The sequence below is a fragment of the Heterocephalus glaber genome, unplaced genomic scaffold, assembly GCF_053883595.1.
Source record: "Heterocephalus glaber isolate CG9 unplaced genomic scaffold, H.glaber_assembly_v1.0 deba00001532, whole genome shotgun sequence".
NCBI lineage: Eukaryota > Metazoa > Chordata > Mammalia > Rodentia > Bathyergidae > Heterocephalus > Heterocephalus glaber.
In genome coordinates, this window is record NW_028258330.1 from 18,676,799 (window position 1) to 18,704,469 (window position 27,671).

At 46.9% G+C, this 27,671-nt stretch overlaps 1 protein-coding gene across 1 annotated transcript in view; it reads left to right on the top strand.

The window, feature by feature from the left end:
- Positions 1–17,952, top strand: part of Adra1d (adrenoceptor alpha 1D) — a 30,226-nt gene extending 12,274 nt beyond the window's left edge. Inside the window, exon 2 of the mRNA XM_004840767.4 lies at positions 8,342–17,952. Within this exon, the coding sequence (XP_004840824.1) occupies positions 8,342–8,925 (584 nt within the window). The 3' untranslated portion in view covers positions 8,926–17,952. The remainder of the gene's footprint in view (positions 1–8,341) is intronic.
- The last annotated feature ends 9,719 nt before the right edge of the window (positions 17,953–27,671 follow it).

Here is a 27,671-nt window from a genome sequence, read left to right on the forward strand (position 1 = left end):
TCGCCCCTGGTCAGTGGCTCCAACCTAAACATCTTATTTTTCCATCTCCATTGTCCCACCTTTATTAATTAATCAGTGAACACATGAACCCTATGTGCCAGGCACTTGGTCCTCCTCACAGTCCTGTGAGGTACATGCTCTCAGCAGATCCATTTTACAGCTGAGAAAACTGAGGCACAAGGACATTAAGTGGCATGACCAGAGTCCTCCAAGTCATAAGTGCCAGAATGCAAACCAGAACTCAAGCTCGTTGGCTCCTCAGTCTGTGTTGCTTCTTGCCTGGATCAGAGGTTGGGCTGGGGTCAGAGTTAAGGGTCAGGCAGCAGCCATATTTTCAGCTTAAACCTTGCCCAACCCCTGGACACATCCCACATGATCCCTTCTGCCCATGAGGAGGTCCCAGCCACTGCCACTGAATGTGACTACTTCCTGTGCAGCCTGATCCACTTGGACTCCAAACCCAAAAAGACTCTGAGTCTACCCCTCAGGATTCCTGTCTCCCGCCCCCATGAGGCTGCTCCTCTGCACCCTGGGATGATGGAGGGCTTGCCTTTCCTCAATTTGGGTGGAGACCCAGGAAAACAGGATGCTGAGTGCTGAGAGCCAGCATGGAGCCCAGCAGACACTGCCCCAGCAGCTCACTGCCAAGACTCCCAGACTGTGGACCCTGCCTGGGAACCTTCTGTTCTGCTCAGATCATGACCCATTTGTCAGTGTGGCCCTAGAGCTAAGAAGCTCTGGCGTTGATCAGGGTCCAGTTTGGCTAAGCATGAAGGCCGTTTGGCAGAACTGTGGTCTTGGTCACTCAGAGCTTGGGTAAGATTAAATCGAGAAAGATCAGCAAAGAAATGACAACAAAGAAAAAAAGAGAAAAATGAGAAAGAGGAGGAAGTAGAGAAGAGAAAGGAGGGGAGAAGAATAGAAAGGAAATGGACAGGACCCATTGTAGGCCTTGGGGAGGCAAGGAGACACTTGAGCCCCACAGGCAGCCTCTGTGACCAGGACAGTAATTCTCTGCCAGCCCCAGGGGGCCCAAGAATCCTGAGGCAATCATGAGGCCCAGAAGGACTTCTGCCCTCTTCAGTCCATCTTGAGCAAGAGGAGCCTGCCAGTAACCCCTCACCATGGAAAATTGGCAATGCAAGGAATCCAAGAGCTTTGGCTTAGCACAGCTGGCCCCACAGTGCCCTCGGCCACACTTCTGTGTCCTCACACCCTCACAACCCATATAAGATCTGGATCCTGCCCAGGTCTCCTCTTCCTCATAGCCTTCCATGATAGCTTTCACTTCAAGGTAGCCTTATCCCTTGCCATCTCTTCCTCCCTGCCTCTGATCCAGCCATCCTAACTTCCTGGCTGTCCCTCCAACTTGACAGGTACCCTGATGCCTCAGGATCTGTGCTCATGCCCTTGCCAGTGCCTGGATTCTCTTTCTCAGATGGATACATGGCTCAGTCTCTATAGGGTCCTAGGTGTCAGCTCAATGCGCTTTATTAGAAGTCTCTCCGACCCTTTCTAACAAAGCCAAGAGGCCAGATGAGCAGCTAGAGAAGTGGGAGATAGGAAGGGAGTCTGGGGCTGGATTCCTACTCTTGTAGCCTTGGTGGGAGGAGACCTAAGAATCTAGGGTGAGGTGTTAACTCTTCATCTTTCAGCCAAGGGGTGGTGTGCTGTGGGTAGAAAAGGCACTAGTGGAGGAAGAATGTGGGGGGGGGCCTGGATGCAGCCTGAGAGTTCATGGGCGGGTACACATTATAAGGGAGGCTGGCTGTGAATTCTGACCGTCTGCCAAGACCAAGTTCCCTGGTGGTGGTGCCAAGAGAGTGCTGTCAATCACAGCCCACCCTTTGGCTACAGAGCTGTCTGTCCTCACAGAGGTGTGGCCAGTTTGCTCAGCTCCAGACAGGTCCCTCCCTGCCTCACCCTCCTCAGCAGCTCCTCCTGGACCTAACCATTCCTGTTCCTTAGGAGAGAGAACTGGCTTGTAACAATCCAGGCTGTAAGGAACCCCTGCCTCAGTTTCCCCAGTGATATGTGGCAGGCAGGCCCAGCCAGCATGCTACCTTGCTGACACAGGAGAGACCTGGCCACCAGGTGCCTGGTACCCTGGACACTAATTAGACTTTGACAGGCACCCCATGTTAGTCACCTTTATATATCCATGTGAATACCTGAGATGACTAACTTATAAAAAGGAAGGATGTATCCAGCTCACAGATTGGGAGGTTCCAGACCATGATGGGTTGGCTCATTGCTTTGGTCCACATCGAGGCAGCTCATCATGGCGGCCATGCTTGGTAGAGCAAAACCACTCACCTCAAGACTGAGAAGTAAAAGAAGAGGAAGAGGACAAGGCCAGATCCCATTATCCCTTTTGGGGACACTCCTCCAATGCCCAAAGGCCTCCACTAGGCCCCACCTCTTCAAGGTTCCAACACCTGGAAATAGCTCCATGGGCCAGGGCCAAGCATTTAACACACAGGTCTCTGGGGGCCACCTATCCCAATCATAACCACCTCAATTCAGGGAACAGAAGAAGGCAGGCAGGAGCAGCCAGGCCAGCTGACAGAGACTCAGTCCTTGAGAAAACAAGGACAAGGATAAGGAGCAGAGAGAAGCAGCAGGAGATGGGTGAGTGGTAATTTTCTGCCTGCGACCTTACCAACTGCCCTCATAAGTGGAAAAGGCAGCCATCCTATCCTACCTCTTGAATGGGGAGAAATGGACACAAACGGGGACATTCCTGTCCCATCTTTCCCATTAGGAGGCAGAAGAGTTCAGGTAGTGACCAAGAAATAATTCTTGGATCAAAGGTAGGGTCCAAGCAAAAGAGCTCAAAGTCACATCCACACACTTGACAAGTGCCTTGGATCGGGTTCCTTAGAACCAGAGTTTGAGATGGGGGTTCTTTTTACAAAGGAGTAATTGAGGGTTCTCAGGAGACTCCTGGGAGGAAGGCAGAAGCGGGGTGGGGTGGGGGGCGCTAAACCCAAAGGCCAGCTGGACTCCCATCACCTTACCCAGGACCTCTGGAGCAAAAAGAGAGCAGCACAGAATTGTGTCACTGGGGCACAAGGGGCCTGGCCTTCCTATCCCTTCATCAGCCTGCCATTGGCAGGGGCTGCCCCTTGAGGCAGACACCATCTTCACAGCTGTTGGAGGGTTTTGAGCAGACGGTGACATGACCAGATTTTTTTTTCACATCATTCTAGCTGCCAGGTTGGGAGAAGATGGGAGGGAGGGTACAAGTGAGAGAGGCTGTGGTAGTCACCCAGGCAAGGGGAGAGATGATGGGGCCCCATACAGGGCAGGAGGGCACAAGGAGCCAGGTCAAGGTTGAGTTCTAACCTCATCTCCATCCTGTGTGTCCTCATTCACTCTCTTGTAGCCACCTCAGCCTCATCATTGTTCTGCAGACTTACCAGCCCCCTCAGGGCCTTTGAACTTCTTGTTTCCTCTATGTGGAATCCTCTTCCCTCAGACTCTCTTGATTCAGCTCCTTACTCAAATGTCACATTCTCACCAGGTCTTTCCTAGCCACTTTCTTCAAAATTTATACTACCACACCTAGCCACATCACACACACACACACACACACACCTGTCTTCCTTCCTGGCTTTATCTTTTTCCTCTGCAGCATGTTCTTCTCTCTGATATCCTTCCACCTTCCTTGTTGATGCCACGCATTGCCAGTCTTCCCCAGCGAAATGCAAATGTCACACAGGCAGGGAAAGTGTGAAATGCCAGCACACACCCACATGGAGACGTGTGCCAGGCAGCTGGACTGCTAAGTCTGGAATAGGAGAGCAGTCTGAGCTGGGACAGAAATGTGAGCATTGTCACTCTGAAGCCAGTCTTTAAAACCATGAATGTGTATGACATTGCCAGGAGACTGCAGTGAACAGAGAGCACCAGATTAAATGAGGACGGAGCAACAAAGGAACTGACAAGGAGTGGGAAAACTATAGCGGTGGCCCCTAGGAACCACAGGAGAGATGAGTGGAACCTAAAGGAACAGGAGCAAGGTCAGAAGGCTCAGGGATCTGGGAGTGGGGTGTGGGGAAAGCAGTGGTTGACTGGTGATGTGCAGTTGGGGAGGAGGAGCAGCAGTGTGGGCTAAAAAGGGTGGTGAGACAGGATCACAGCCAGAGAGGCAGCAGCTGTGACAGGGTGAATAATAGACAGAGGACCTCCACACAGCGGGGAAGCCAGCCTTGGTGGGAGAGGGAAGAGGGTCTCCTTTCTTATCAAGAAGGAAGTGAGGGCAAAGGCTCAGGCCAGTGGTGGGGGCTAGACAGGAGAGCAGGCTGGCTGCTCTGATGAAGAAGGCGTGGCAGCCAAGCACATAAAGGGGGAAGCTGGGAGAACAGGACAGGGGAGAGAGCTGCCGGGAGGGAGCCAGGGCACAGCTGAAGTAGGACTTAATGTGCTCAAGGAGTGGCTCACTTGCTCCCTGATTGAGATCTGGCTGGATGAGTCCAACCTAAATTAAGAAGAATGTGGGTGTGGCAAAGTGGAGAAGGGAAGGAGTATTGGCTAAACTGAGGAGGAAAGAGGGGATAGGAGAAATCCAGGGAGCTGGCAGAAGGTCAGAGTGTGGATGACCAAGGGAGAGGACAGGAAGTTGTAGCCGGCTGTGGAAAATGGGTTTTAAGGGAAGAAATGAAATGCTCAGGCTTCTATCTTCAAGGGACCCTCACACCACCGCCAAGCTGCTGTGTGGAGAATGTGCTGTGGGGGCACAAGAGCAGGAGGGCTTGGGGGACAGATGGGCCCTCCAGGTAAACAGGATGGTGGCTTGGGCCAAGGCAGTAACAAGAAGATGGAGCAAAGTTGGGGGGGACTCAGGGGCTGTCAGGAATTCAGGTGCATGAAAGCCAGGGCGTGGTAGAAAGAGAAGAGTCCATAAATGTATCAGGCACCCTCTGTGAGCCAAGCATTTAATGACAGGATAAGCAGGAAACCAATCTTTATCTCCAGTGATTCTAGCCCTTAGAAGTAAGTGGTGCGGGGGGGGGGGGGGGATCTTCTGGGTCAAGAGTGGATGGTACAAGGAAGGCTTCCAGAAGGGGGCCCCTGGACCTGGCAGTACTCAGCATGGAGGAAGGGCATCCAGGAACACTATGTGCAAAAGGCCAAAGGCCAGACTGGGGAGCATGTCATGGCCAGGGACAGCCCAAGATCACTGTAGCCACATGGCTATGGTGCACAAAGACAGACATAAGACTATAGAGAGATGTTGGTGCCACAGAAAAAGGGGTGGTGCCAAGTGCCTGGATGAAGAGGTGAGAGCTGGAGGACAGGCATCCCATGAGGGCCTCCTTTGCAAGGACAGCTGCCAGATGAGTTATCCTTGCTGCAAGAAAAGCTGCAGACAGTGTGGGGAGTGGGTGAGGGAGCACACAGGGGCCAAGAAGGGGGTTGCTCAGGTAGAGAGACAGAGGGGCTTTGGCCCTGAGCCCCGCACATACCCACTGAAACTTTCCTATTGTCTTCATCTAATTTGTGTTGTTATAATAAAATAACTGAAGCCAGGTACTTTATAAAGAAAAGAGGCTTATTTGGCTCATGGTTCTAGCAGCTGGAAAGTCCAAACAGCCTGGCACCAGCATCTGACGAGGGCTGCCTGGCTGTTTCACACATGGAAGAGAAGGAGGAAGGGATTTGGCTGTGTGCCAAGGGGCCAAGTGTGTGTGGTGGCCTTGCTTTAGAACCACCAACTCCCGTGAGAACCAACCCAGGCATGTGAGACCCAACCCACACCCACCAGACAGCATTAACTCATTCATGAGTGTGGAGCCACTGCCTAGCTACCTTTCACTAGACAACCCCCCCCACCCCGCCTGCACCGTCTTAATGTTTGCACCACCTCAACATCCCCACACCAGGGACTAAGCTTCTTTGGGGGGAGAAACTGTATCCAAACCATGGAGTCTGTATAGGAGCAGGCAAAGGTATGTGCCAGCAGCTGGGGAGGGACAGGGAAGCCAGGCAGGAGAGGCAGCTGGGTGACCCAAGGGACTAGAGGAGGCAAAAGATGATAATGGCTGAGGAGGCATTTGTCCACTGATGCCTCACAGCAGGGCGTCATTACTGGGACAGTGCTCATTCTCAGGTTCTTGCAGCAGCTCCCCATTCCCCCCACTCATGGCACACAATGGGGAGGGAAATGCCCCCAACCCTCTGTCCCCCAGATATCCTTACAGGAGGCTGTGGGCACTGCGAGAATGCTAACGGCAGCAGTGGAGGAAGCAAGGCAGGGGTCGGGAGAGGCTGGAGCCCTCTGGGCAGAGGCAGTGGAAGCCTCAGACCTGGAGGAGAAGAGGAAAAGGCTCTTGAGAGCCCAAGGCACAAATGTCTGCATTTCCTAGGCAACACAGCTACACACAGTGGGCAGAGAGCCAATAGACAAGTGCTGTCAGCACCCCCATAGGCCCTAGACCTTAAGTGCACATGGGCCCACTTCTGCCTGAGCACCTGCCTGCTTCACTTTCCCAGGGATTCTGTCCATCTTCATCTACCCACCTAGCAGGCAGTGAGTGGAAAAGAATCAAGACCCAGAGGCAGCTGCGCAAAAACTAATAGGCATGAGTGTGTAAATAAATGCCCCACCTCCCTCTCCCACTGGTGGGGTAGCTCTGGCATTCATGTTCTACATAATCACCCAGAGCGCCCCTAGTGGGATTAAGCCCCAGTTCCTCGCATCAGCAACTAACCCGGTAACACATCTCTTTCCATTTGTCCCTGTGCCTTTTCCCCACTCCAGGTGTTGCATTTGAAACCTTGTCCCAGAGTCTGTTTCTGGGACAGCCCAAAGTAAGACAAAACCTTCAACAGAACACAGTGGAGAAATCTTGGGGCTATAAGGCTACATTTGAAGTCCAGGTCCTTCATATGTAAGTCATTCCCAGTTCATAGCAGGCTTTGCACAGATCAACTGAGCATAAATTAGAATATTAATGTTCACAACAAGATCTAGGCTGTACTATAAAATGTCCTGTTGCCCACCAATCTAAATAAAAATGATGCTGGTACTGGTGCCCTTTGGCCAACTTCAAGCTCGCCACTGGAAAGCATAGTCCACTGATTTGTCATCCTGGGCTAAATATAAAAGAATTGTAGCCTGAGTCACAAAGTTATTTTCAGCGCCCAGTCTGACTTTGCAGCCATTGAGGGATGCTGTTCTTAAGGACCACCTTCCTGGAGGCTGAGGTCCACTCTGGTGGTCCCCACATGTCAGAGACTGGCCTACCCCTTTCCCAGGAAAAGTGGGCTCCTGGACACATCCTGACTGATGCTCCAGCTACCCCAAACCCACCATGTCTCAACTGTTGTTTGTGGCCACTTTTTAGAGGTAGAAACTATATCCTTTCCAAGGACTGTATTTCCCCCTTTCTTTCTTTCTTTCCCCTCCACCATCTGTCCCCAATACAACTTTCTGAGTTTACCCTGCAGGATATTCCCTTGGCATCCTCTTGCCCACCTGTCCCTTCCTCTCTTCCTCTGTCCCTTGCCTCCCACTGACTTCTGCCCATCCTGTGAGATGCCTAGAAGCTGTTGCTGAGCCTGGGCTCCCTCACTTTATGTACCTACTGAGCACGACTATTGGCACCTGTGTTTCAATATCTTGTCCATACTGCTGCCTAAGGATCAAGGGCCATGTGTCAGTATTCTCACATCTAAAGCCCAGCACAGTGCTGGCATTGGGATATGCATTGGTCAACAGTGACATTCGGTGTTCTTATTCCTTCTGTGCTAGGGACCACTTAGGCATCTGGTGAAGCCTGTGGCTTCCTTCTGAGTTATGCTTTCAAAAGCATCAAATACAAAAGATTCCAAGTGAAACTGACTTTGTTGAAAAAGTTGTCAAAATATTTTCACATGCAATTTGTGACTTAGTGAGAAGTGTGCTTTGATGTCAAAGCATTAAACAAGATCTAGTGGTGAGTTCTAATGCCTGTCATTTCCAAATAGTGAAATACATAGAGGATATTTCAAAACATCTGCAACAATTGAATGGGATAGGAAAATATCTGCTGGAGCTGCCAATATTGCCCCAGTTTTGATCTACAAAAACAGCATGGTTTTGCCTAACTCTTCTCTGGTTTGTTGTCTACCCTGGTTCAATTTCAGGGAGAAGGGAGTAGATGTGAAAATGCCTATTTTCCCCGTCCAAGTTCACGGAGCTCCTGAAGAATATGTGGGAGCCCTTAAGGAGGGATCCCTTAAGAGCACCTAGCGGACGCTTTGGCCCTGGCTCGGGGAGGGTAAGATGCTCACCCCTTTGTGCCCAGGGCTCCCCGAGGGAGCAGCTAACCGTCTGGGTCTCTGTTTTCAACAGGCTCTCTGTTCCCGCAGCTGAAGCCGTCCGAAGGTGTGTTCAAGGTTATCTTCTGGCTCGGCTACTTCAACAGCTGCGTGAACCCTCTCATCTACCCTTGCTCCAGCCGCGAGTTCAAACGCGCTTTCCTCCGCCTCCTGCGCTGCCAGTGTCGCCGCCGCCGCCGCCGCCGCCCTCTCTGGCGCGTCTACGGCCACTACTGGCGAGCCTCGACCAGCGGCCCGCATCCCGACTGCGCCCCCAGCCCGGGCGCCGCGCCCCCAGGGGCCCCGCTGGCCCTCATCGCGCCCTCTGCCCCCGGCACGCCAGAGGTCCAGGCTGCGGTCTCCAGCCATCGAAAGCCGCCCAGCACTTTCCGCGAGTGGCGGCTGCTTGGGCCCCTCCGGAGACCCACGACCCAGCTGCGTGCCAAGGTCTCCAGCCTGTCGCACAAGATCCGCTCCGGGGGCGCGCAGCGCCCAGAGGCCCTGCGCACTGAAGTGGAGGCCGTGTCTCTCGGAGTCCCCCAGGATTTGGCAGAGGGCGCCACCTGCCAGGCTTATGAAGAAGCTGACTACACTAACCTCCGGGAGACTGATATTTAAGAACGCCGGAGCTAGGCTGGGGAGTGTGCTGGGGGCGGGGCGGGGGGGGGCTGGCTTTGTTCACGAGGCCTGTGTGGATCAGGGACTCGAAAACCGATCCTGTGGTGGCTCTGTGGCTTCCCTAAACTACTGGGACTGGACTTTGGGGTTGGAGCCCTTGAAGGCTGGGCAGTCATGGGGCCCCCTGCTGGACACAGGTGCCCAGAACTCTTTTGCTAGGAAGGAAGGGCTGCAGGATCCGTGAAGCCTTTCGGCCCGTTCCCTATTTGAGAAACTGGTCGGCCTGGCCTTGAAGCCTGCCCCTGCCCCTGCCCCTGTCCCTGCCCCTGCCCCTCGGGAGGAAGAACACGGAGGCCTTCTCGCCGCCCCCTGGGAAATGGTCAGTGGGGCCAGGCGGCCTCGGTGGTCACATTTCTCTTTACTGCCGACTGGAGGAACCCAGTGCACCCGTCACCAACCAAGTTTTGATGGCATATTAGATGGCTGTCGTACAAACCTGTTGTATTTACCCTGGGCCCACTGCCCTAACCCACACTCCCATGATCCTCCCTGCACACCTGTCACCTGGTCCTGCCCCTTTCCTTCCCCTTAAGGGGCTTACTGTTTACACTCTGTACATAGCTCATTGTGCCTGTGCCCATCACTTCTTGCTGGGATTCCAAGCTGCCAAATGGGGAGAGCTTTATTTGTCATTTTGAAACATATTTATTGGTAAGAGTACTTATATTTTGTCCAAACTGTGCAAACTGTTCCTCTTTAGCTTATACTCCATAAAAAACTTTTTTTCTAAAAACTCTAGGCCAACAGGATAGACTGGGTCTACATTGACCTTTCTAGTTTCAACCTGTTTCTTTAACTGATGGCTGTTGTCCTTCAGGACTTTTTGCATAACCAAAGGACCTGGAAGTCTTGTTGGCTTTTAAAATTTGCATGATTAGTCTTGGAAACCAAATAGTAATTATAAGCACAAATTTTCCTTGTCAGTCTTCCCACATGCATCTGTGATGTTCTGAGGGCCTCTGAAGAAGATGGCCATCAGTTAAATTGGTAAATGTTATTTTACACGAAAAAAATATACAAACCCAAGTAGACAAGTATACATGGATATTGTGAGAACCCATACCTGGAAACCAGGTTTGTTAGCTTTGAGTAAAATCTCATTCCTAGGGATTGTGGGCAAGTCAGTCTTCAGCTAGATGACACCAACCAGTGACGATTGTGTCCGGTGAGCTCTGAGGAGGAGAGCTGGATAAACAATACCTAGGGGTGCCTGGGGTTGTTCTGAAACTGGAAGAGCCAGCTGCTGGGGCCAACATGGACAAGTACTGTAAGCCAGGTTTCTGGTCCTGTACCAAGGAGGTAGTCTAAGTGAAAGGTTACAGTAGTTTCAAGCTTTTGATGCCAGTTTCACAACGTTAAAAGGGCAGGCAGTGCAGGGCTTAGAAGCAGACATTTCACACGTGGGTCTATAACAGGATCTGAGCTTGCCCATCTGGCTTCCCCCAGTCCCCCAGGCACAGGAAAGGAAGTTTGTGGCAGGTTCTGAGACACTGCTGAGCACACCAAAGAGGACCCCACATTGGGGCATATTAGCTGCCCTAAAGCTAAGGGACAGCTCTTGCTGTCTTTTCACAGAGGTTGAGGCCATCAGTCAAGCCGGGGGTTAGTGACAGGACAGGCCCCACTGGCAAGTGATTTGACATTGGCCTCCTAGGCAGGGATAACCCAACTTGTTTCAGTATCAGTCTTGGGTTTGAGAAGAGTCCCTGAGTCTCTTTGGGCAAGGTGAACATTGTCTTCCACATGCACGATAGTTGAGTCCATAGGTGGTGGCTTCATTCAGAAGGTTTGCGGGAGGACTCCCTGCCCAGGATAACCCAGTAGAACTGGAGGCAGGAGGTGCCAGCTTGCTCAGCACTTGCTGCAGGCATCATGATCATGTGCAAAACATTCCTAAAGCTCAAGCCTCAGCCCTGTCCCCAGACATAGAGACTCTGCACACAGCTGCTTTCTCCTGCACCCTCCACACTGGGCACTGAGCCTGCAGGCAGTGCGGAAGGGAAGGGAGCCCCAAAGAGGCCACGTGGTGGCAGGAGCATCTGGGACCTTGTTCTGATAACCAATAAAACACTGCTGCTGACCTTGCTGTTGGGAACTGACAGGCTCACAGAGTGGCCAGGAGGAGTGGAGGGAATAGCAACAGCCCTTCTGGAGAAGGAGTGTTGGCAAGTGATTTCAGGAACTGGAAGATGTGAATTCGCTGCACCATTTCCTGGGTCCCAGCTGCCTCAGGCCCTTCTCTTAGAGCTGATTAGAGGGTGTTCCTGAGGTGCACGTAAAAGATGAGGCCATTGCCTTCAGGGAGTGGGAATTCCTTTACATAATCTTCAAGGGATGGGGGCCTGAAGGAATCTGGGAGTAGATAAGTATGTTCCTGTGAGATGTGACAGGGACCGGAGCAAGCTTCCAAGGACACTGGCATCTGCCCAAGTCACCTTCCGCTATCCTTAGCCTCATTCCTGCTCCCACCCAGGACCCCAGGGGTAGTCTGCTGGGCTCTTGCCACCCATCTTGCCTTGCTTCTCACACTCATCCTCAGACCAGGGCCACTTTTACAAGTCACCTAGGACCATCCATTTCCCTGGTCTCCTCCCCTGCATCGCTGCTGCAGTCCACACTGGTGGCCTCAATCCAGGCTGGTGGCCACCCCTAGCCTCCTAAAGTGGCCACTCCATGCCTCTGGGCCATGCTCCTAGGGTCTCTTCTGATCTGCTGACCACGCTCCTTCTGCCTTCTCCAAAGCTCCCATCCCTGCCCTTCAGTGTTCCCTGGGGTTTTAGTCCCCTTTTTTCAACTTTCCACATAGTCTCCTCCACTCCACATCCACTTGAACATAAATGACTCCCAAGAGACTGTCTATAACTCAGGATGTGTGAGCTCTTGGGTGACCCCTAGCACCCTAAATACAAGCCCTGGGGCAACTGGCCTCTTGCAAAGCCCCTAAGCCTGTCCTACACTCTCCACTGTCCATCTGCCAGAGCCTTCTCATCCTCCCAAGATCTCCTTTTCAGATCCCCTGCTCTGAGCTAACCCACGAGCGTCCTGCAGTGGCCTTGGTTACTTTCATCCTGCTCATTCTGGACTAGAGCCCATGTATGGCCCCAGAGAGCCACTGCACCATGAACTTCTTCAGGAACACCCACTTACCCTACATACTGTCCAGTTCACCCAGTCCTCTCCTCTGGTGCCCCATTTCCCCTACAGGTGAAGGCACTGCCCCACCACAGTCAGTCCCTCTGTCCCTCCTGTTTAGGGTGCTGACAGTTTCTGGGGAAAGATTTGGGACCTCCGTCACCCTACCCTCAGTGACCTGTCAGAGCTCCAACTCCTCAAAGCCCTCTTGACCCTGATTCTATTCCAGTCCTGTTATACCCCCAGGGGCTACATCCACTTGGAAAGTAATTTCTTTTTTTTTTTCTTTCTTTCTTTCTTTTTTTTAAATTTTTTGTGGCTCCAGGGAAGCACAAAACCAGATGCTTCTAAAGGCTAAACTGGTCCCCCAGCTTTCGGCCTAGCCTTTTCGGCCTAGCCTAGGGCTCCCTGGGGAGCCAGGTGGACCCAAGTGACCCTGAGAGGTGGGGTCTTTAAGAAGGGGGGTTTGGCACTGCTTTCCAGTGGTCCAGGCTGGACTGCTCCAACTTCCCTTCTCCCACCCTGTCCCTTGTGGGGAACAAGGAAACAAAAGAAATGCTGAAAGCCTCCCCTCCCCCAGGGAAGGTACATTCTGAAACTGCTCTGGTCTAAGGGAACTAAAGGAAGACTGCAGGATGCATTTGGAATCAAGAAGAAACTCAGGAAATGGGGCCTCTACAGGCTGAGCTTTCAGAGGCAGGAGCCAGAGGTAAGGATGCATTGGAAACATCTGCAGGAACCTCAGCTGTGACATTTGTGCGTGTTTCTTTCACTAGTCACCATTCACATGACTGCCATATTGTTTGTGTCTATCTCTTTCTGGTGCCAGAAACCAAAGAAGGAACCTCAGTTCCTTTTCCTGAGAGAGAAATCAGAATGGTCCCATTCCTCATTTGAGCCAACTCACAGAAGTCACGGGTCACAGGCCAACCTAAGGATTGGCAGATTTTGAGGCAGATCTACCAGTAGGGGCAGGCAGGTAGGAGTAATATGGGTCATGTGGTACAAAGAACCTTTGGGAGACCAAGTGTGAGAAGCAAGTTTCTCAGAAAGAAGGGGAGCAGTGCAGACAATGATTGACATCCTAGCACATTGGGTCACCTGAGAACATAGTAAGCAATAGGGAATTTGATCAATAGCTGCATAAATCCCAGGACATTCATTTTCTCACTTGACAAGTTACAAGGTAAATCTGTTGCCAGAATTGACAAACTCTATCTGCTTCATTATTTTTGTTGGATGGGCTTCTGTTCTCTGTTGCCCTATGATCAATGACTCCGTATTTCATTTGTTGTTCATGGCAGAGAACAAAGGAGAAGAGGTTTGGCTCTAGAACCTGTCTCCTTCCATCAAGCTATGAAGAGCTTGCCCAGAGCCACCCTCCACTCAGGGTCTGATTGGCCAGAACCAAGTTACATGGCCACCCTGCTGGGAAGATTAAGGAAGTAAGTGGGATTGGTTTACAGCAAGGATCTGAAAAATTCCACAGGCCCAATTCAGCCCACCACCTGACTTGTTACAGCTCACAAAGAGTGGGAGGAAAGTTGAAAAATTATATTTCATAGCTTATAAAAATTATATGAAAGTTAACTACATAATATCTTCAATTTGGCTCCTTAGCCCACAAGGTAAATTTTACTATCTTGAACTTTACAGGAAAAGTCTGTCAACACTTGTTTTAGGGCAATGGGGATCACTGATTGCCTCCTATTGGGCATAGTGCTACCCTGAACCAATATCAGGATCCTGGCAACAAGAGCCCTCAGGGAATGGATGTGCAGGCACCTTCAGGGTCTGCTACATGTGTCATCAATGCATTTCAAGCTTGTATGCAGTTACTTAATCTGCAAACAGCATAAACTAAGCCACACACATACACAAACACACACACATATCAGGACCCTGGTCCAAAGAAGTTATTCTGGAAGTCCTCTGCCTCAAAGACATCTTCCCAGGTAAACCAAAAGTGCCAGATTTTGGAAGAAACCTGTGAAAAAGAAAAGGGGCACCAGGAAATGTCTAGCTAGTTGTGCCAAGGTGCTGGTCCTCAGTATTACAGCTCTAGAAAGCAGGCCTAGTCACATACAAGCTAATGCATACTGCCTAACTCACAGGGAAGTGAGGTTGGTAAGCCCAAGGGCAACATGCTAATTTTTAATGGGAAATTTAACTTGATGATTACAAAAATCCAGTGTCCTCATGATAATAAATGAACTTGATGGGAGCCCAAATTGTGGACTGAAAGCCACTTAAAGAGCTGAAAGGCAGAGCCATATAGATAATGGAAAAACCTTAGGCCAAGGTACCACTTCCTGGTACATCCTGGCTGGTTCTATGATATCTCCCTCTCCATCCTCATGTTTCATGCCCAGCTCTTTCATCTTGCTCTGTGTATTCAAATTCACTTTGCCTGTCTCTAATCTCATCTTTCATGGGTCCATTCAAAGTGGAACCCACAGCAAACAGTATTGAAAGCTTTCATTTGCAAACTCTGAGGGAGCATTTTATCATCACCCTAATGGACAAGCCTACAAGGGCGGAATGCCTGGATCTCACAGAGATTATGTGCATAGTTCCTCCTGCCCCAACAGTGAACTAAACAAATAGGGCCTAAGTACCTCCTGAGACCCTCTGACCAGCCAGTATTACCCAACCAAGAACAAATGGCCAGGTGAAGTCATTGAACAATACATGCATTTGGTAATATTTATTGAGCACCTACTAAATGGAGATACATCAGTGTACAAGAGAAAAATGACTCTGCCTCCTCTGTGAGTTCTCGTTCTAGAAAATACAGGAGCAATAGGTAGTAAACAACATAATACATACAGTAGGTTATATGGTGATAAGCAAAGAAAAAAAAAGGATGGGAAGATTGCACTTTTAGATTTAGTACTGCAGGAAGTTCTCAGCTAGAAAGTGATGTGTGAGAAAAGGCCTGGAGATGGTAATGGAGATAGCCATGCAGGTCCCTGGGAGAAGCATCAAGGCAAAGGGGACAGCAGGTGCAAAAGTTGACTTAGAAAGAAACTGGCATGTTCAAAGATTAGCAAGGAGGTCAGTTACTATGGCAACTGCAGTGCTCCAGGCAAAAGATGAGTGGCTTTGCCAGAGGGATGGAGGTAAGTGTGATGGGAAGAGGTGGATTCTGGGAGATTCTGAAGATGAAGCTAGTATCTCCATGTGCCATACCTACATTTAGCAAACCCTTCCTGGGTTACAATCTAGACCTACCTGGCTTATTAGGAGCCCTTAAAACCTCAGGAAACATTTTTCAAATCAAAAACAGTCACCTCCAATTTAAGGTGGCAAGTAATTTATAAGAGCCTTTCCCTTAAAATACCAAGGAAGACCTAAAATGAGGATAAAAATTCAAAACAAGTCTTAAAAGTAAGGATATCAGCTACCCATTTGCAAACAATAGGGACCCCAAAGTGAGGAAGTCAAATGGGAACCCTTGCCAGAGTTTTGCCCTTACTCAGTCCCTGCACATGCGATCAAAGGCACTACTGGCGGGGGTAAGAAAAAAGGCTTGATGCCTCTCCACTGTATAGACTCCCACCTGCCTCCAACTCCAAGAGGTCCTTCCAGTCACCAAAGCGCTGCCCAAGAACTGCTTTATGAGCAGCTGAGGACAGAGCCATGATGCCTCATCCTCCTGATCCCCTTCAACAATTTTCAGTGTTCACCAAAGACTTTGTGGTCATCTGTCTGTCCAGATTTATGGGTCTGGGCTCCAAAGGGACCTGATGACCACAGTAAGGTACTGTGGTTTTTCAGATGTTTCCTTTGATGGAAGAGGAGGGGCCAGCAGCTCTGAATTTTAAGAACAAATTCTCTCTCATCAGCAAGAAATAAGCATTGACAGTAGAAGAAGGTCTTTCCTGAGTCTGAGGGAACTGAACTAAAAGAATATCCACTGGCTTCTGTTTCCTGTAGCTCCTTGGGCCATAGTCTGGCCATGAAAATGTATTCTATGGGCTCAAGTCCTTGGCTCTCTCTTTTCAGGCCTCTTTTCGAGGATGAGCTCGTGTTTACCCTGGGTAGCTTCCCTGTCTTTCAACCATTGCCCATTCTATCACCAGTGCCCAGAAATATCCCTCTTGGGCTGGATGACTCCCCCCCCAAAAGATGTATCAGCTATTACTGCAATAATTCTGTGGCACAAGTCACCCTTCACTTCAAATTACAACAGCAAGCATTTTTCTTGTTGTATCTGCAGATCTGAGGTTTGGTTCTAGGCTTTTTTGAGTTCAGGTCTAATCTCTTTTTACCCATATTCTCCTTGAATCATCAGTTACCTAGGGTACATACTTCTTGTGACGAATGACAAATATACAAGAGACCAAAATCAACTGCACACAAGTTAAAAGCTTCTGCTCTTATAGCATCATAGCTGTTCACATTCCATTGCCCAAAGCAAGTCACATGACCAAGACCAAAGTCAGTGGGCTGGAAAATATACTCTGCTCCAGGGGGAGAGGAAATGACTGAATATTTGCCAAACAGATTTTCAATGTATCACAAAGTGACTGGATATTCTGGCAGTTAGCCTTCTAGCCTACTCCAGCTCCCTCCAGGATCCCCCAAGGTGAAACTAACGGCAGAAGCCCAGGGGTATCCAATAGGACCAGACTCTACAACTGATGAGGGCTTACTTGCTTCCACCAAGCAACAGTTCCTAAATGAAAGCAGGACCACAGGCAGGAACAGCAACCCTGTTCCTAAAAGAAAGCTAGGTGACTCTCAAAGGTATAAGTGTGAGGCAGCAGGGTCACATCCAGAGGCAGATATGCTACTGGCAAACAGACTGAGGTCACAACCTGCATCTCTGAAACCTCTTCTACTTACTCTACCCACTGCTCGGGGTCTGGGGCCCTGGCTTTGGCTCTAGGGCCTCCTCTTCAGCTACCCCTTCAATTCAACCTTCTAGGCAGCAACTGGGCCTCTGCAACTTCATCCCAAGCCTCAGTACTCCTCTAACTTCTGAGGTCGGACAGGCAGGCTCAGCATGCGCAACTGCCTTCTACCAGCGCATCAATGCTATGAAACAACTCTAATGTCGTACAAGAATAATATTTCTTGCTCAAGTGTCTGGGGGCACCTGGGCTTGGCTAGGCACTGTTGTCCTGGGCTGGGCTCGCTCATGTGTCTAAGGGCTGCTCTTTGCTGAGGTGGACTGACCCTGACTAGGAAGACTGGTATGACTCGGGTGACTCAGCTCTGCTCCACAGTGTCTCTCATCCTCACCAGCATAACCCAAGCACATTGTCATGGTGATGACAGAAGAGCAAGAGCACAAGTAGGACACACAGAGCCTATTGGCATATGTTCACTTCCCCTCTACTCTCTTGGCTAAAGTCACATGACCAAATAGGACTCAAGAGGTGAGGAACAGACTCCACCCCTGTATTCACTTGTAAGGGCTGCCATAAAAAGCTACCACAGACTGGGTGACTTAAACAACAAATTTATTTCCTCACAATTCTGCAGGCCAGAGGTCCAAGATCAGATGTTGACAGGACTTGTTTCTTCTAAGGGCTCTCTTTTTGACTTGTAAATGCGGTATCTTCACATGGTCTTTACATTGTATGTGTATATGTCCTGATCTCCTCTCTGTATATGGACACTGGTTGTGTTGAATTAGGGCCCATTCCAAACCTTAGTGTAAACTAATTGCCTCTTTAAAGACCTTGTCTCAAAATACAGTCACATTCTGAGGTACTGAAGGTTAGGACTTCAGTGAATATGAAGCGGGAAACACAATTCACCCTATAATGACCTCATTAGCAGGAGCAGATAGGAGGTCACATAGAAAAGCACGCAGATGCAGGGAAGAGAGAAGTACTAAGTTCACTTTTGTCATCTACCTACCATAAGAGGCAACATCAATCTAGCTCCTGCCCTAAACTGTAGCAACACTGGTCCAGATTGGGTGATGCGCTCCTGTAGCCTGGAACAAGGATCCTTTCCACCAAGCCCCAGGTTCCTCCTGTCACTGGGGCCCAGCTCACACCAATTCTGTGAGAATTACATAACATCTTGTTGTACACATGCTTTGAAGATTTTAGGAGCTGCGTGGAGAGACTGTGGTTTTCTGACCTAAATAGAGGATGTTCAAGGACAAAGGCAAGCTGCAGATATTCTCAAAGCATAAATGAATCATTCTTTTAAAAAATATCCTCTGACAGGGCTGGGGATTTAGCTCAGTGGTTTTGCTGCCTGCTGTGCAAGCACAAGGACCCAAGTTCAATCCCCAGTACCAGAAAAAAGAATATATGAAATCAATTCTCAGTGTTCATTAGATATGAACAAAAGATAATCTGTTATAATTTACTCAGACTAGGTGCTTATTTGTTACCAAAGCAGAACTTAGTCTAAGGTAATACAATAAGATAAATACTATCCTCAAAATACAAAGAAATCAAAAGTAATGTTATTAATGTAATTAACACATTGACAGATCAAAGTAGAAAACCCTAATAATCTCAGTACATGAATAAAAAGCATATCATAATGTTTAATATTGATTCACAATCAAACACACACTAGATATAAAAGGAAATTTCTTTAACCTGATAAAACATACCTAGAGCAAACAGCATGCTTATCAGGAACTTCAGAAGTAGTCTCATAAAAGAAAGAAAGCTGTGATCCTATGCCAATCTTTATGCAACACTGTATAATTATACCATAGTTAATGCAATTACTATTTCCTAACAATAGCACAATAAGGAGGAAAAGAAGCAATAGCTAAAGAAACTTGACTATTAAAATTTGCAGATATAGGGCTGGGGATTTAGCTCAGTGGCACTGCACCTGCCTACCAAGCGCAAGGTCCCGGATTCCATCCCCAGTACTGGAAAAAAAAATTGCAGATATAATCCTCTATCCAGAAAACCCAAGATAACTGACTGATAAATAGTTCAAACTCAAAACAGGTTTGTGATTTACCTGAGTGTAAATAAATATCCAAAAACTAATAGTCTTGTGTTCCCCAGCAATAATCATTAGGTGACATTTCAAACTAAGTCAAGGATTTAAAAATTGATTTTGCTGAAAAGCACTGACTCTCCACATGGACCTACAAATGCCCATGGGTAACTAAACACATCTCTGCCTTCATTTTATGTCTGTTTCCTTTATTACCCAAAACTTGGAGTCAGAGTCCCACTTGGCTCGGTATGTAGGCATCTTAATCACTTAAGAATTCTGGCTGAAAACTGATTTATTAGCCCTAAATTTACCTAATCTATCTCAACCCCCTTCAAGACTGAGGACACCAAGATAAGAGTGACTAAGATGTTCTCAAGATACCAGGGACATTCAACTACCAGCTTTTAAAATGTCCTGTTCCAGACCCTCTAGAGCCTGAAGTCTCCAGTCATTGCCCTAACCCTGCAGTCACTTGGCTTCCAGCAGGGCCTGTGCAGACAGATCGCTCAGGATGAGATCTCCTCTAAGCAGGAGCAACCATCTCGTGGGAAGCAGATTGTCTTCTTGGAAGTCACTCGGAAGAATTAGGACAGACATAATGATCAACAGGACCCCAGCCCACCTCAGCAACCCCAGTTGGCCTTCCTCCTTTGTTTCCTTCTCCATCTGTGCTCTGTCTCCTTCAGCTCTTATCCTCAAGCTGAAGTCCCTTCCCCATCTTCTCTTCCTCCTCAAAGCTTTTGCCTATAAGCTTGTCCTCTGTGCCTCAGTGTTAGTTTTACTATCACTGAAACAAAAGATCCTTTGAATATGGTATCAGAATCCATGAGGAAAAGGTGATTGCACACCAAGTGACATGTGAGATGGCCAGCCAATGGCAAGGAATAAGCAGCAATTTGGGTCCCTACCTCAGATGCCACAGAACATCTCAACAGATGCAGAAAATCTGCAAAACCCACTATAAATCAGGAGTCCCATGACACTTGGATAATTAGCTACATACAATGACTCACAAAACTCGGGGCAACATTCTCCTGGCTTATTACATTATATTACGTTAGAATATTATAAAGGCAACAGACAAATAGCCAGATGAAGAAATGCATAGGGCAAGATATGGGTGGACATTGAGCTTCCATGCCCTGTCCAGGTACACTGCCCCCAGCACCTTCACATGTTCAGCAATCCAGTTCACCAGACTTTATCCCAGAGGGTTTTACTTTGTTTTGTTTTTTGCTTTTTTTTTTCTTTCACTACTAGAGATGGAACCTAGGGGCACTACCTCTAAGCTACATCGCCAGCTTTTTTTATTTACATTTTCTTTTTGACACAGGGTCTTGTTAAATCACTGAGTTGCTCAGGCAGGATGTAAACTTGTCATCCTCCTGTCTCAGCCTCCCAAATCCTAGCATTATAGGTGTACACCACAACACTTGGCTACCAAATGTTTAATAGAAGCTTAATCTCTAGCTACCTCCCTTTTGTGGAGGCTGATGGGTAGGACTGAAAGTTCCAACCCTCTAATTTTCTAATCACTTGGTCTTTCTGATGACTGGCCCTATCCTGAGAGTGTCTAAGGGCCTACCCTACATCAAAAGCAGGTGTGATCAAAAGGTAATCATTATGAATAACAGAACTGGAAAGTCTAAAGGCTTTCTGAGCTCTGACAAGAACCAGGGACAAAGACCAATATATTCAGTAGTCCCCCCTTATCTGAGATTTCACTTTTCACAGTTACCCCAGGTCAACTACAGTCCAAAAGCATTAAATATAAAATTCCAGAAATAAATTATTAATGCTTTAAATTGTACATAGTCATGAGTAGCAAGATGAAACCTCACACTGTCCTGTTTTGTCCTGTCTAGGACATCAATCATCCTTTGTCCAAGGCAGCCATGCTGCATATTTTACGCCCCCCATTAGTCACTGAGTGACAGCTATCAGATTGACTGCTCCAGTAGCACAAAGTATGTATTCAAGTCAACCTTGATTTAAGAATGGCCTCAAAGCTATTGATGCAAAAGAGGACATAAAACATGGAAGGAGAGATTAACTCCAGTACTATATGGCAACAAGGCAAAACACATGGAAGAAACTATAGTGTATATAGAGGGCTGGCAATAATTCATGGTTTTTGGGCATCCACAAGAGATCTTGGATCTTCCATGGATAAGAGGGGGAAGGGATACTGCATTTCATATTATATCACAGAACCAAAAGAAACATGCTACATGGAATCTGGTATTCTGGAACAGGAAAATGAGATTTAAGAAAAACTTAAGGAAGCTGAATAAATGATAAGCCTTAGTTAATAATTATGTGCAAATATTGACCCATTAATTGTAACAAATGTATCATACTAAGGTAAGATATTAATAACAGGGAAATTGGGGGGAGGAGAGATACACTATCTGCTTACTTTTTCTGTAAGTCTAAAACTGTTCTAAAAAATAAAGTCTATTAATACAAAAAAATGATAGACCTGAAAGAGTAAATACACAATTACAGTTTGAAACTTCCATCCTGTTCCTTCAGCAACTGATGAACTATACAGGAAGTCAGCAAGGATATAGAACTGAACAACAGCATTAACCAACAATATTGAATCAACATCTACAAAACTCTCTACACAACAATAGCAGAATATACTTTCTTTGCAAGCACTCATGGATCATGTAGCAAAATCATATACCAAATCCCGGGCCAGAAAATAAACTTCAATAAATTTAATAGAACTGAAGCATTTTCCCTAGCCACAGTATAATCAAACTAGAAATCAATAACAGAAAGACAACAGGAAAATCTCCAAAAATATGAAAAGGAAAAGCCATACTTCAAAAAAAACGCTACAAATCACAGATAAGCCTCAAGAAAATTTTTTAAATTCAACTGAGGCCTGGGGATGTTGCTCAGTGGTACCGCACCTGTCTGGCAAGCACAAGGTCCTGAGTTCGATCCCCAGTACAAATAAGTAAGTAAATAAGTAAATAAATAAATAAATAAATAAATTCAGCTGAGTGAAAATAAAAATATAACTCATCAAAATTTGGGGATGCAGTATAAGCAGTGCTGAGAAAGAAATGTATGGCACATGATTCTTCTATTTGAAAAGAGGAAACATCTCAAATAACCTCCCACCTGTGAAACAAGAAAAAAAATAGCAAATTAAGCTCAAACAAGCAAAAGGCAAGAAATACTGATAAAGAAATACTAATAAAATACTAAAAATAAAGAGTAAAAAGTCAATGACAGGGAAAACAGTAAAGAGAAATCAGTGAAACAACAAGCTGGTTCTTCAGATGAGTGGATAAGGAAAATGTGAGGTATATACACAATGGAATATTATTCAGCCATAAATAAGACATAATTCATGTCACTTGCAAGAAAATGGGAACTGAAAATTATCAGGTTAAGCACAAAAAGTTAAATATTGCAAGTTTTCTCTTGTATGAGAAATCTTTACAAAAGGAGGAATGACAGGAAAGTAGAAGGTACACTTTTAGAGATGAAGAAGGAGTCAAGGAGAAGGAAGGGAGAAGGGGGTAAGGAGGATGAAAACAATCAAAGTATGTTAGATGCATTACCAATATACCAAACAAATCTCATTGTTCTATATTATTAATGTGTGCTAATTATTTTTTAAAGCTGGTTCTTTTAGAAAGATAACTTTTTTTTTTGTACCAGGGATCAAACTTGGGATCTTGCACTTTCAAGGCAGGTGCTGGAACCACTGAGCTAAATCCCCAGCCCTGAAAGCTGCTTCTTTTAAAAAATCAGTAAAATTAGGCTGGGGATTTAGCTCAGTGGTTCCGCCACCTGCCTTGCAAGCGCAAGGTCCAGAGTTCAATCCCCGGTACCAAAAAAAAAAAAAAAGAATACATTCTGTGTGGCTCCAATTGTAGAAAGTTCAAGACAGATAAACAAATCAAAAAATGATAGTGTTTGAAGTCAAGGCCTTTGCAGAGAAGTAGGAATGTGTGTCTGGGCAGTGCTGTGGTCTGAGTGTGTCCCCCAAAGTTCACATGTTGGAACCTTAATCCCCCAGCAAAAAAATGTTCGGAGCCTTGTGGGAGGTGTCTGGGCAGGGACTAACCCTCATGAATGGGTGAGTTGTGGCTCTCCTGAGAGTGGACTGTTCACCCTTCATTTTCTCCCTCTTTCACACACACGTCTCCTCTGCTTTCTGCCTTGTGTTAAAGCAGCACAAGGTCCTCGCTAGAAGCTAGGCGGGTGTGGGTATCTGATCTTACACCTCTGAGCCTCCAGAAGTGTGAGCCAAAAGGAATCTCTATTCTTTATAAATCACCCAATCTGGGGATTTCTGTTACAGCAACAGTTAAGTGGACTGATGGGAAGATTCACAAAAGGGACTCTGGTAGTGTTGGTGATGTTTTATATTTTTACCTGTAGGGGTACAAAATTGTGTACCCTGATAATTCATTCATCAGGCATTTCTATTCTGAGCAATTCTCTGTGGACAAGGCTTACTGTTTGCTGGTTACCAACTTGCCTGAACCTAGTAAGACAGAATCTGCATATATGCAACAAGATAAATGAGGTGGGTTTATCACAGGCAGACAGGCACAAGGGACAACAGAAGCTTGGGATTCATTGCAAGTGGGTCCCCCAATGCTATGCTGCTCAGGAAGAGGTGAGGTAGTCTCATCTGTACATGCCCCACTTGTATGGTAGTGGGGGACCCCAGAAAACAGCCTGGCTTTGTTTTGTAGCCCAGGGCAATGTGAATGAAATACAGCCTGAGAGGGGACTGGAACAGAACTCAAGGGAGCTCCAGCCAGTCCCTCCTCATCTCAACTTATTGCATTCCCCACACCTTCTACTGTTATTCTGAGAACCACAAGTCAGCAGAGCACAGGTGGACCAACCCAAGGCCACCTGGCTGCATGCCATACTGCAGGGTAATAGTTCCTAATCCAATTCCTGTGATGACCTGGAAGGCAATCTTCACATCTTTCGGGCACTGCTAAGCTTTTTTATTGAATTGTGGTGGTGTAAAAATTAGAGGTGGACAGCCGAGGATTTAGCTCAGTGGTGCCACTGCCTGCCTCATAAATACCAGGTCCCGAGTTCGATCCCCAGTACCAAAAAGAAAAAAAAATTAGAGGTGGAGAATCTGTTGTAATATAACAACTCCCCAAGGACATAAAATGGCAAGTTTAAAGAAAAAGAAATTGAGGCAAATTGTCCAAACAGTTACTCCTGAAATGTGGAATAGCCCCTGAAATCAGTTAATCAGAGGGCCTTCCCTTCCCTGACCTCTTTCATGGAGAAAGCTGATACCTTGGCTAAGGACCCTGTACACCACCACAAACCTTGTTTTGCAAACATCCTCCTTCCTGAAGGTACTTGTGTGATGGGTTAGTAGAAGAAAAAACCTTTCAGTGTTGAAAAACCCACTGGTTAGAGTGGGGACCATGCAGGTAGGCAATCTTCGTGCCTTTCAGGCACTGCTAAGCTGATGGAGCTATGACCCAAGTCTGTCCTATGATAGAGGTATGGACCCATCTAGGGTTCGTTCCAATCCTACACGTAGAGCTGGAGGAGATAAGCTTGGGGAGTCAGGCTCACCTGACTCAAAAGATGAAAGCCCATGTTGGAGTTATCAGGCAGGAGCTGCTGCCAACACTGAACACAGCACGGCTGATTCAAACAGATCCTGATGTGGCCCTGGGCACCCACGGCTTTTAAAGCCCCCAGGTGATTCCAATGTGCGTCCAGTATGGGAACCATAACTCTAATGTAACCAGTGGTCAGACACCATATCTCAGACTTTATTGTGCACTTGAATCACCATCTGGAGCTCTTATTAAACACACATCTCTTTCAGAAAGTCTGGGAAGAGGCCTGGGATGCTACAAGTTCCCAGGTGAGCCTAATGCTACTGAGCCACCAGCACATTTGGAAAAGCAAATCTCTAGACACACAAAACAATCCAAGTCCACCCAGCCGTGAAACACTAGAGGCACTGTTGGGAAGACCTAATGCCTTCAAAGTAACTTACAGACAGCAGCTCCCTAGAAGAAGGAGTGACCTGGGAGTTCTAGCGGTGAATGACGAGGGGAGTAGGGAAAGAGGTGGTTAACTCCTGCTCTCTGAAATGCCTGAGGTGCAGCTGACTCTCCCCATCAGGGAGGCAGTCACTACAGGTCGACCCAAATGTGCACACAGATCACCTAAGGATTAAGATGCAGATTCTGACTCAAGTCGGAGGTGGAACCTAAGACTCTACATGCTGTCTAATGAGTTCCAGAAGTCCCAGTCTGAGGACCACACTCTGAAGAACAAGGGTTCAGGCCTTAAAGCAAAGATGTTTCATGAGGGCACCACACAAATAAGCCTGCACAAAATGGAAACAAAAAAGAGAAAGAGAAAGCAGATTGTTCAGTGTAAACTCCAGTCCCAGCATCATTTAACCCACCTATTTGGCCAAAGCCAAGAATGGATGGCCATGAGGGGCCAGGGTAGAAGATGGAAAGTCAACCCATTGAGAAGCAGGGATGGGAATGTCAGCTACCCCTGGAGTGTCCCAGGGCCTGGACTTCCTAAGCCCTGGCCGGTGAAGCGTGGTGCTGGCTGGCTGGTACCTGTGGTGGCCTCAAGCACACTTCAAGCATACTTTGCTCAGGACAGTTAGAGGTATTTTTGTTTTTGTTTTTGTTTTTGTTTTTTGCAGTGCTGGGAATTGAATCCAGTGCCTCAGGCATGCTAGGCTGTGCTCTACCACTGAGCTACAACCCCAGCTCTTCTAAGAAGGCTTCAATAGAAATGAGAGATACAGAGCCCCAGCCATCAGCTACTGTGAGATTAACTAAGAAGAGGTTCCCTGCGTTTTCTCAGGTCAGGCTATATCCACAAGACAGGGGGACAGAGATGGACAGTGACCCAGTGCCAATCCCTGCAGAGGAGCCAGGGAGAAACATCACACTTCCCACCAGGGCAGAACATGGGAGTTTGGAGCTGTTACACTCTGAACTTCCAAAGCTAAACCTACTCACACTCTGTGGCCATCAGTTTTTCTCCTGGGTATGTACCCAATAGAAATATACTTATCTCTCCACCAGAAGACATACAGAATGTTCATAGCCACTCATTTTTTAACTTTATTTTTCTATAGTACATATTTGTCATATATATTGATCACATTCATAAGGAATTTGTACATGTGCATAATATATCTTAATTTCTTCTTTCTTTCCCCATTCCTCCCCTCCCTTCAACCCTTCTGCCCTTCCCTATTTATATAAGCTTTGTTTTCTTTTTTTTTCCTTCCATTATTTTTTCTTTTTTATTTTCTTCTCTCCCCCTCCCTTTGTTCCCATTCCCATTTGAACATATTCTTCCCACTTCCTAATATCTATCATCCATTATGCTCCTTATTTAGCCTTTGAGTTTTTCACACAAGAGAAACAATGCACTATTTAAACTTGTGTGTCCAATTTATTTCACTTATGGTCTTGAGGTGCATCCATTTTCCAAAAAGTAACTCCAGTTTATCTTTCTTTACGGCAGAATAGTACTCCATTGTATATAAAAACCACATTTTCTTTATCCATTCATCTTTTGCTGGGAATCTGGGCTGTTTCCAATATTTAGTTCTTATAAATTGTGCTGCTCTCAACATGGGTATGCATATATTACTGTGGTGTGATGCTTTTAACTCTTTCCGAAAGATACCTAGAAGGGGACAAACTGGGTCAAATGAAACCTCTAGTTTTAGTTTTTCAAAGAATCTCCTTGCTAATTTTCACAGTGGTTGCACCAGTCTACACTCCTACCAGCAATGGAAAAGGATTCCTTTTTCCCTACAGCCTTGCCAACATTTGTTATTGGTTGATTTCTTGATGGTAGCCATTCTTTCTGAGGTGAATACTGAATCTCAGTATTGTTTTAATTTGCATTTCTCAAATGACCAGTGAGCATTTTTTCATATATTTATTTGCTGTTTGTACTTCTGCATCTGAGAGATATCTATTCATTTCAGATGCTCATTTTTAGATTTGATCTTTAAATTGGGGGGTATGATTTTTTTTTAGTTCTTTATATATTCTAGATGTTAGTCCTTTGTCTGAAGAGTAGCTGGTAAAAATTTTTCCCATCCTGTGGGTTGTTTCTTCACTCTATTGGTGTTTTCTTTTACCAACTCATTGTTTTTAATAGCCAAAAACTTCAAACAAATCCAATGTCATCAGAGTGGATATAAAAATCATAGCATATCACACAATGGAATATTATTCAGCAGTGAGAAAGAACAAATGCCTGCTATACAAAATAAAATGGATAATCTCAGGGACATGACTATAGGCCACAGAAACTAAATATAACAGTATCTTTACAGCAAGTAGAAAACTGTGCAAACTAAGGCCCTAAAAGTCTCAATGGTGGTAATAGTTTGGATCTGAAATATCTCCCTGAGGCCCATAAGCTTGGTCCTCAGCCTGTGGCACCACTGGGAGGTGGTGGGAACTTTAAGAGATGAAAGCTGGGTGTGGTGATGCATGCCTGTAATCTCAGCACTCTGGAAGGCTGAGGCAGAAGAATGACAAGTTCAAGTCCTACCTGGGCAACTTAGTGAGACCCTGTCTTAAAATTAAAAATAA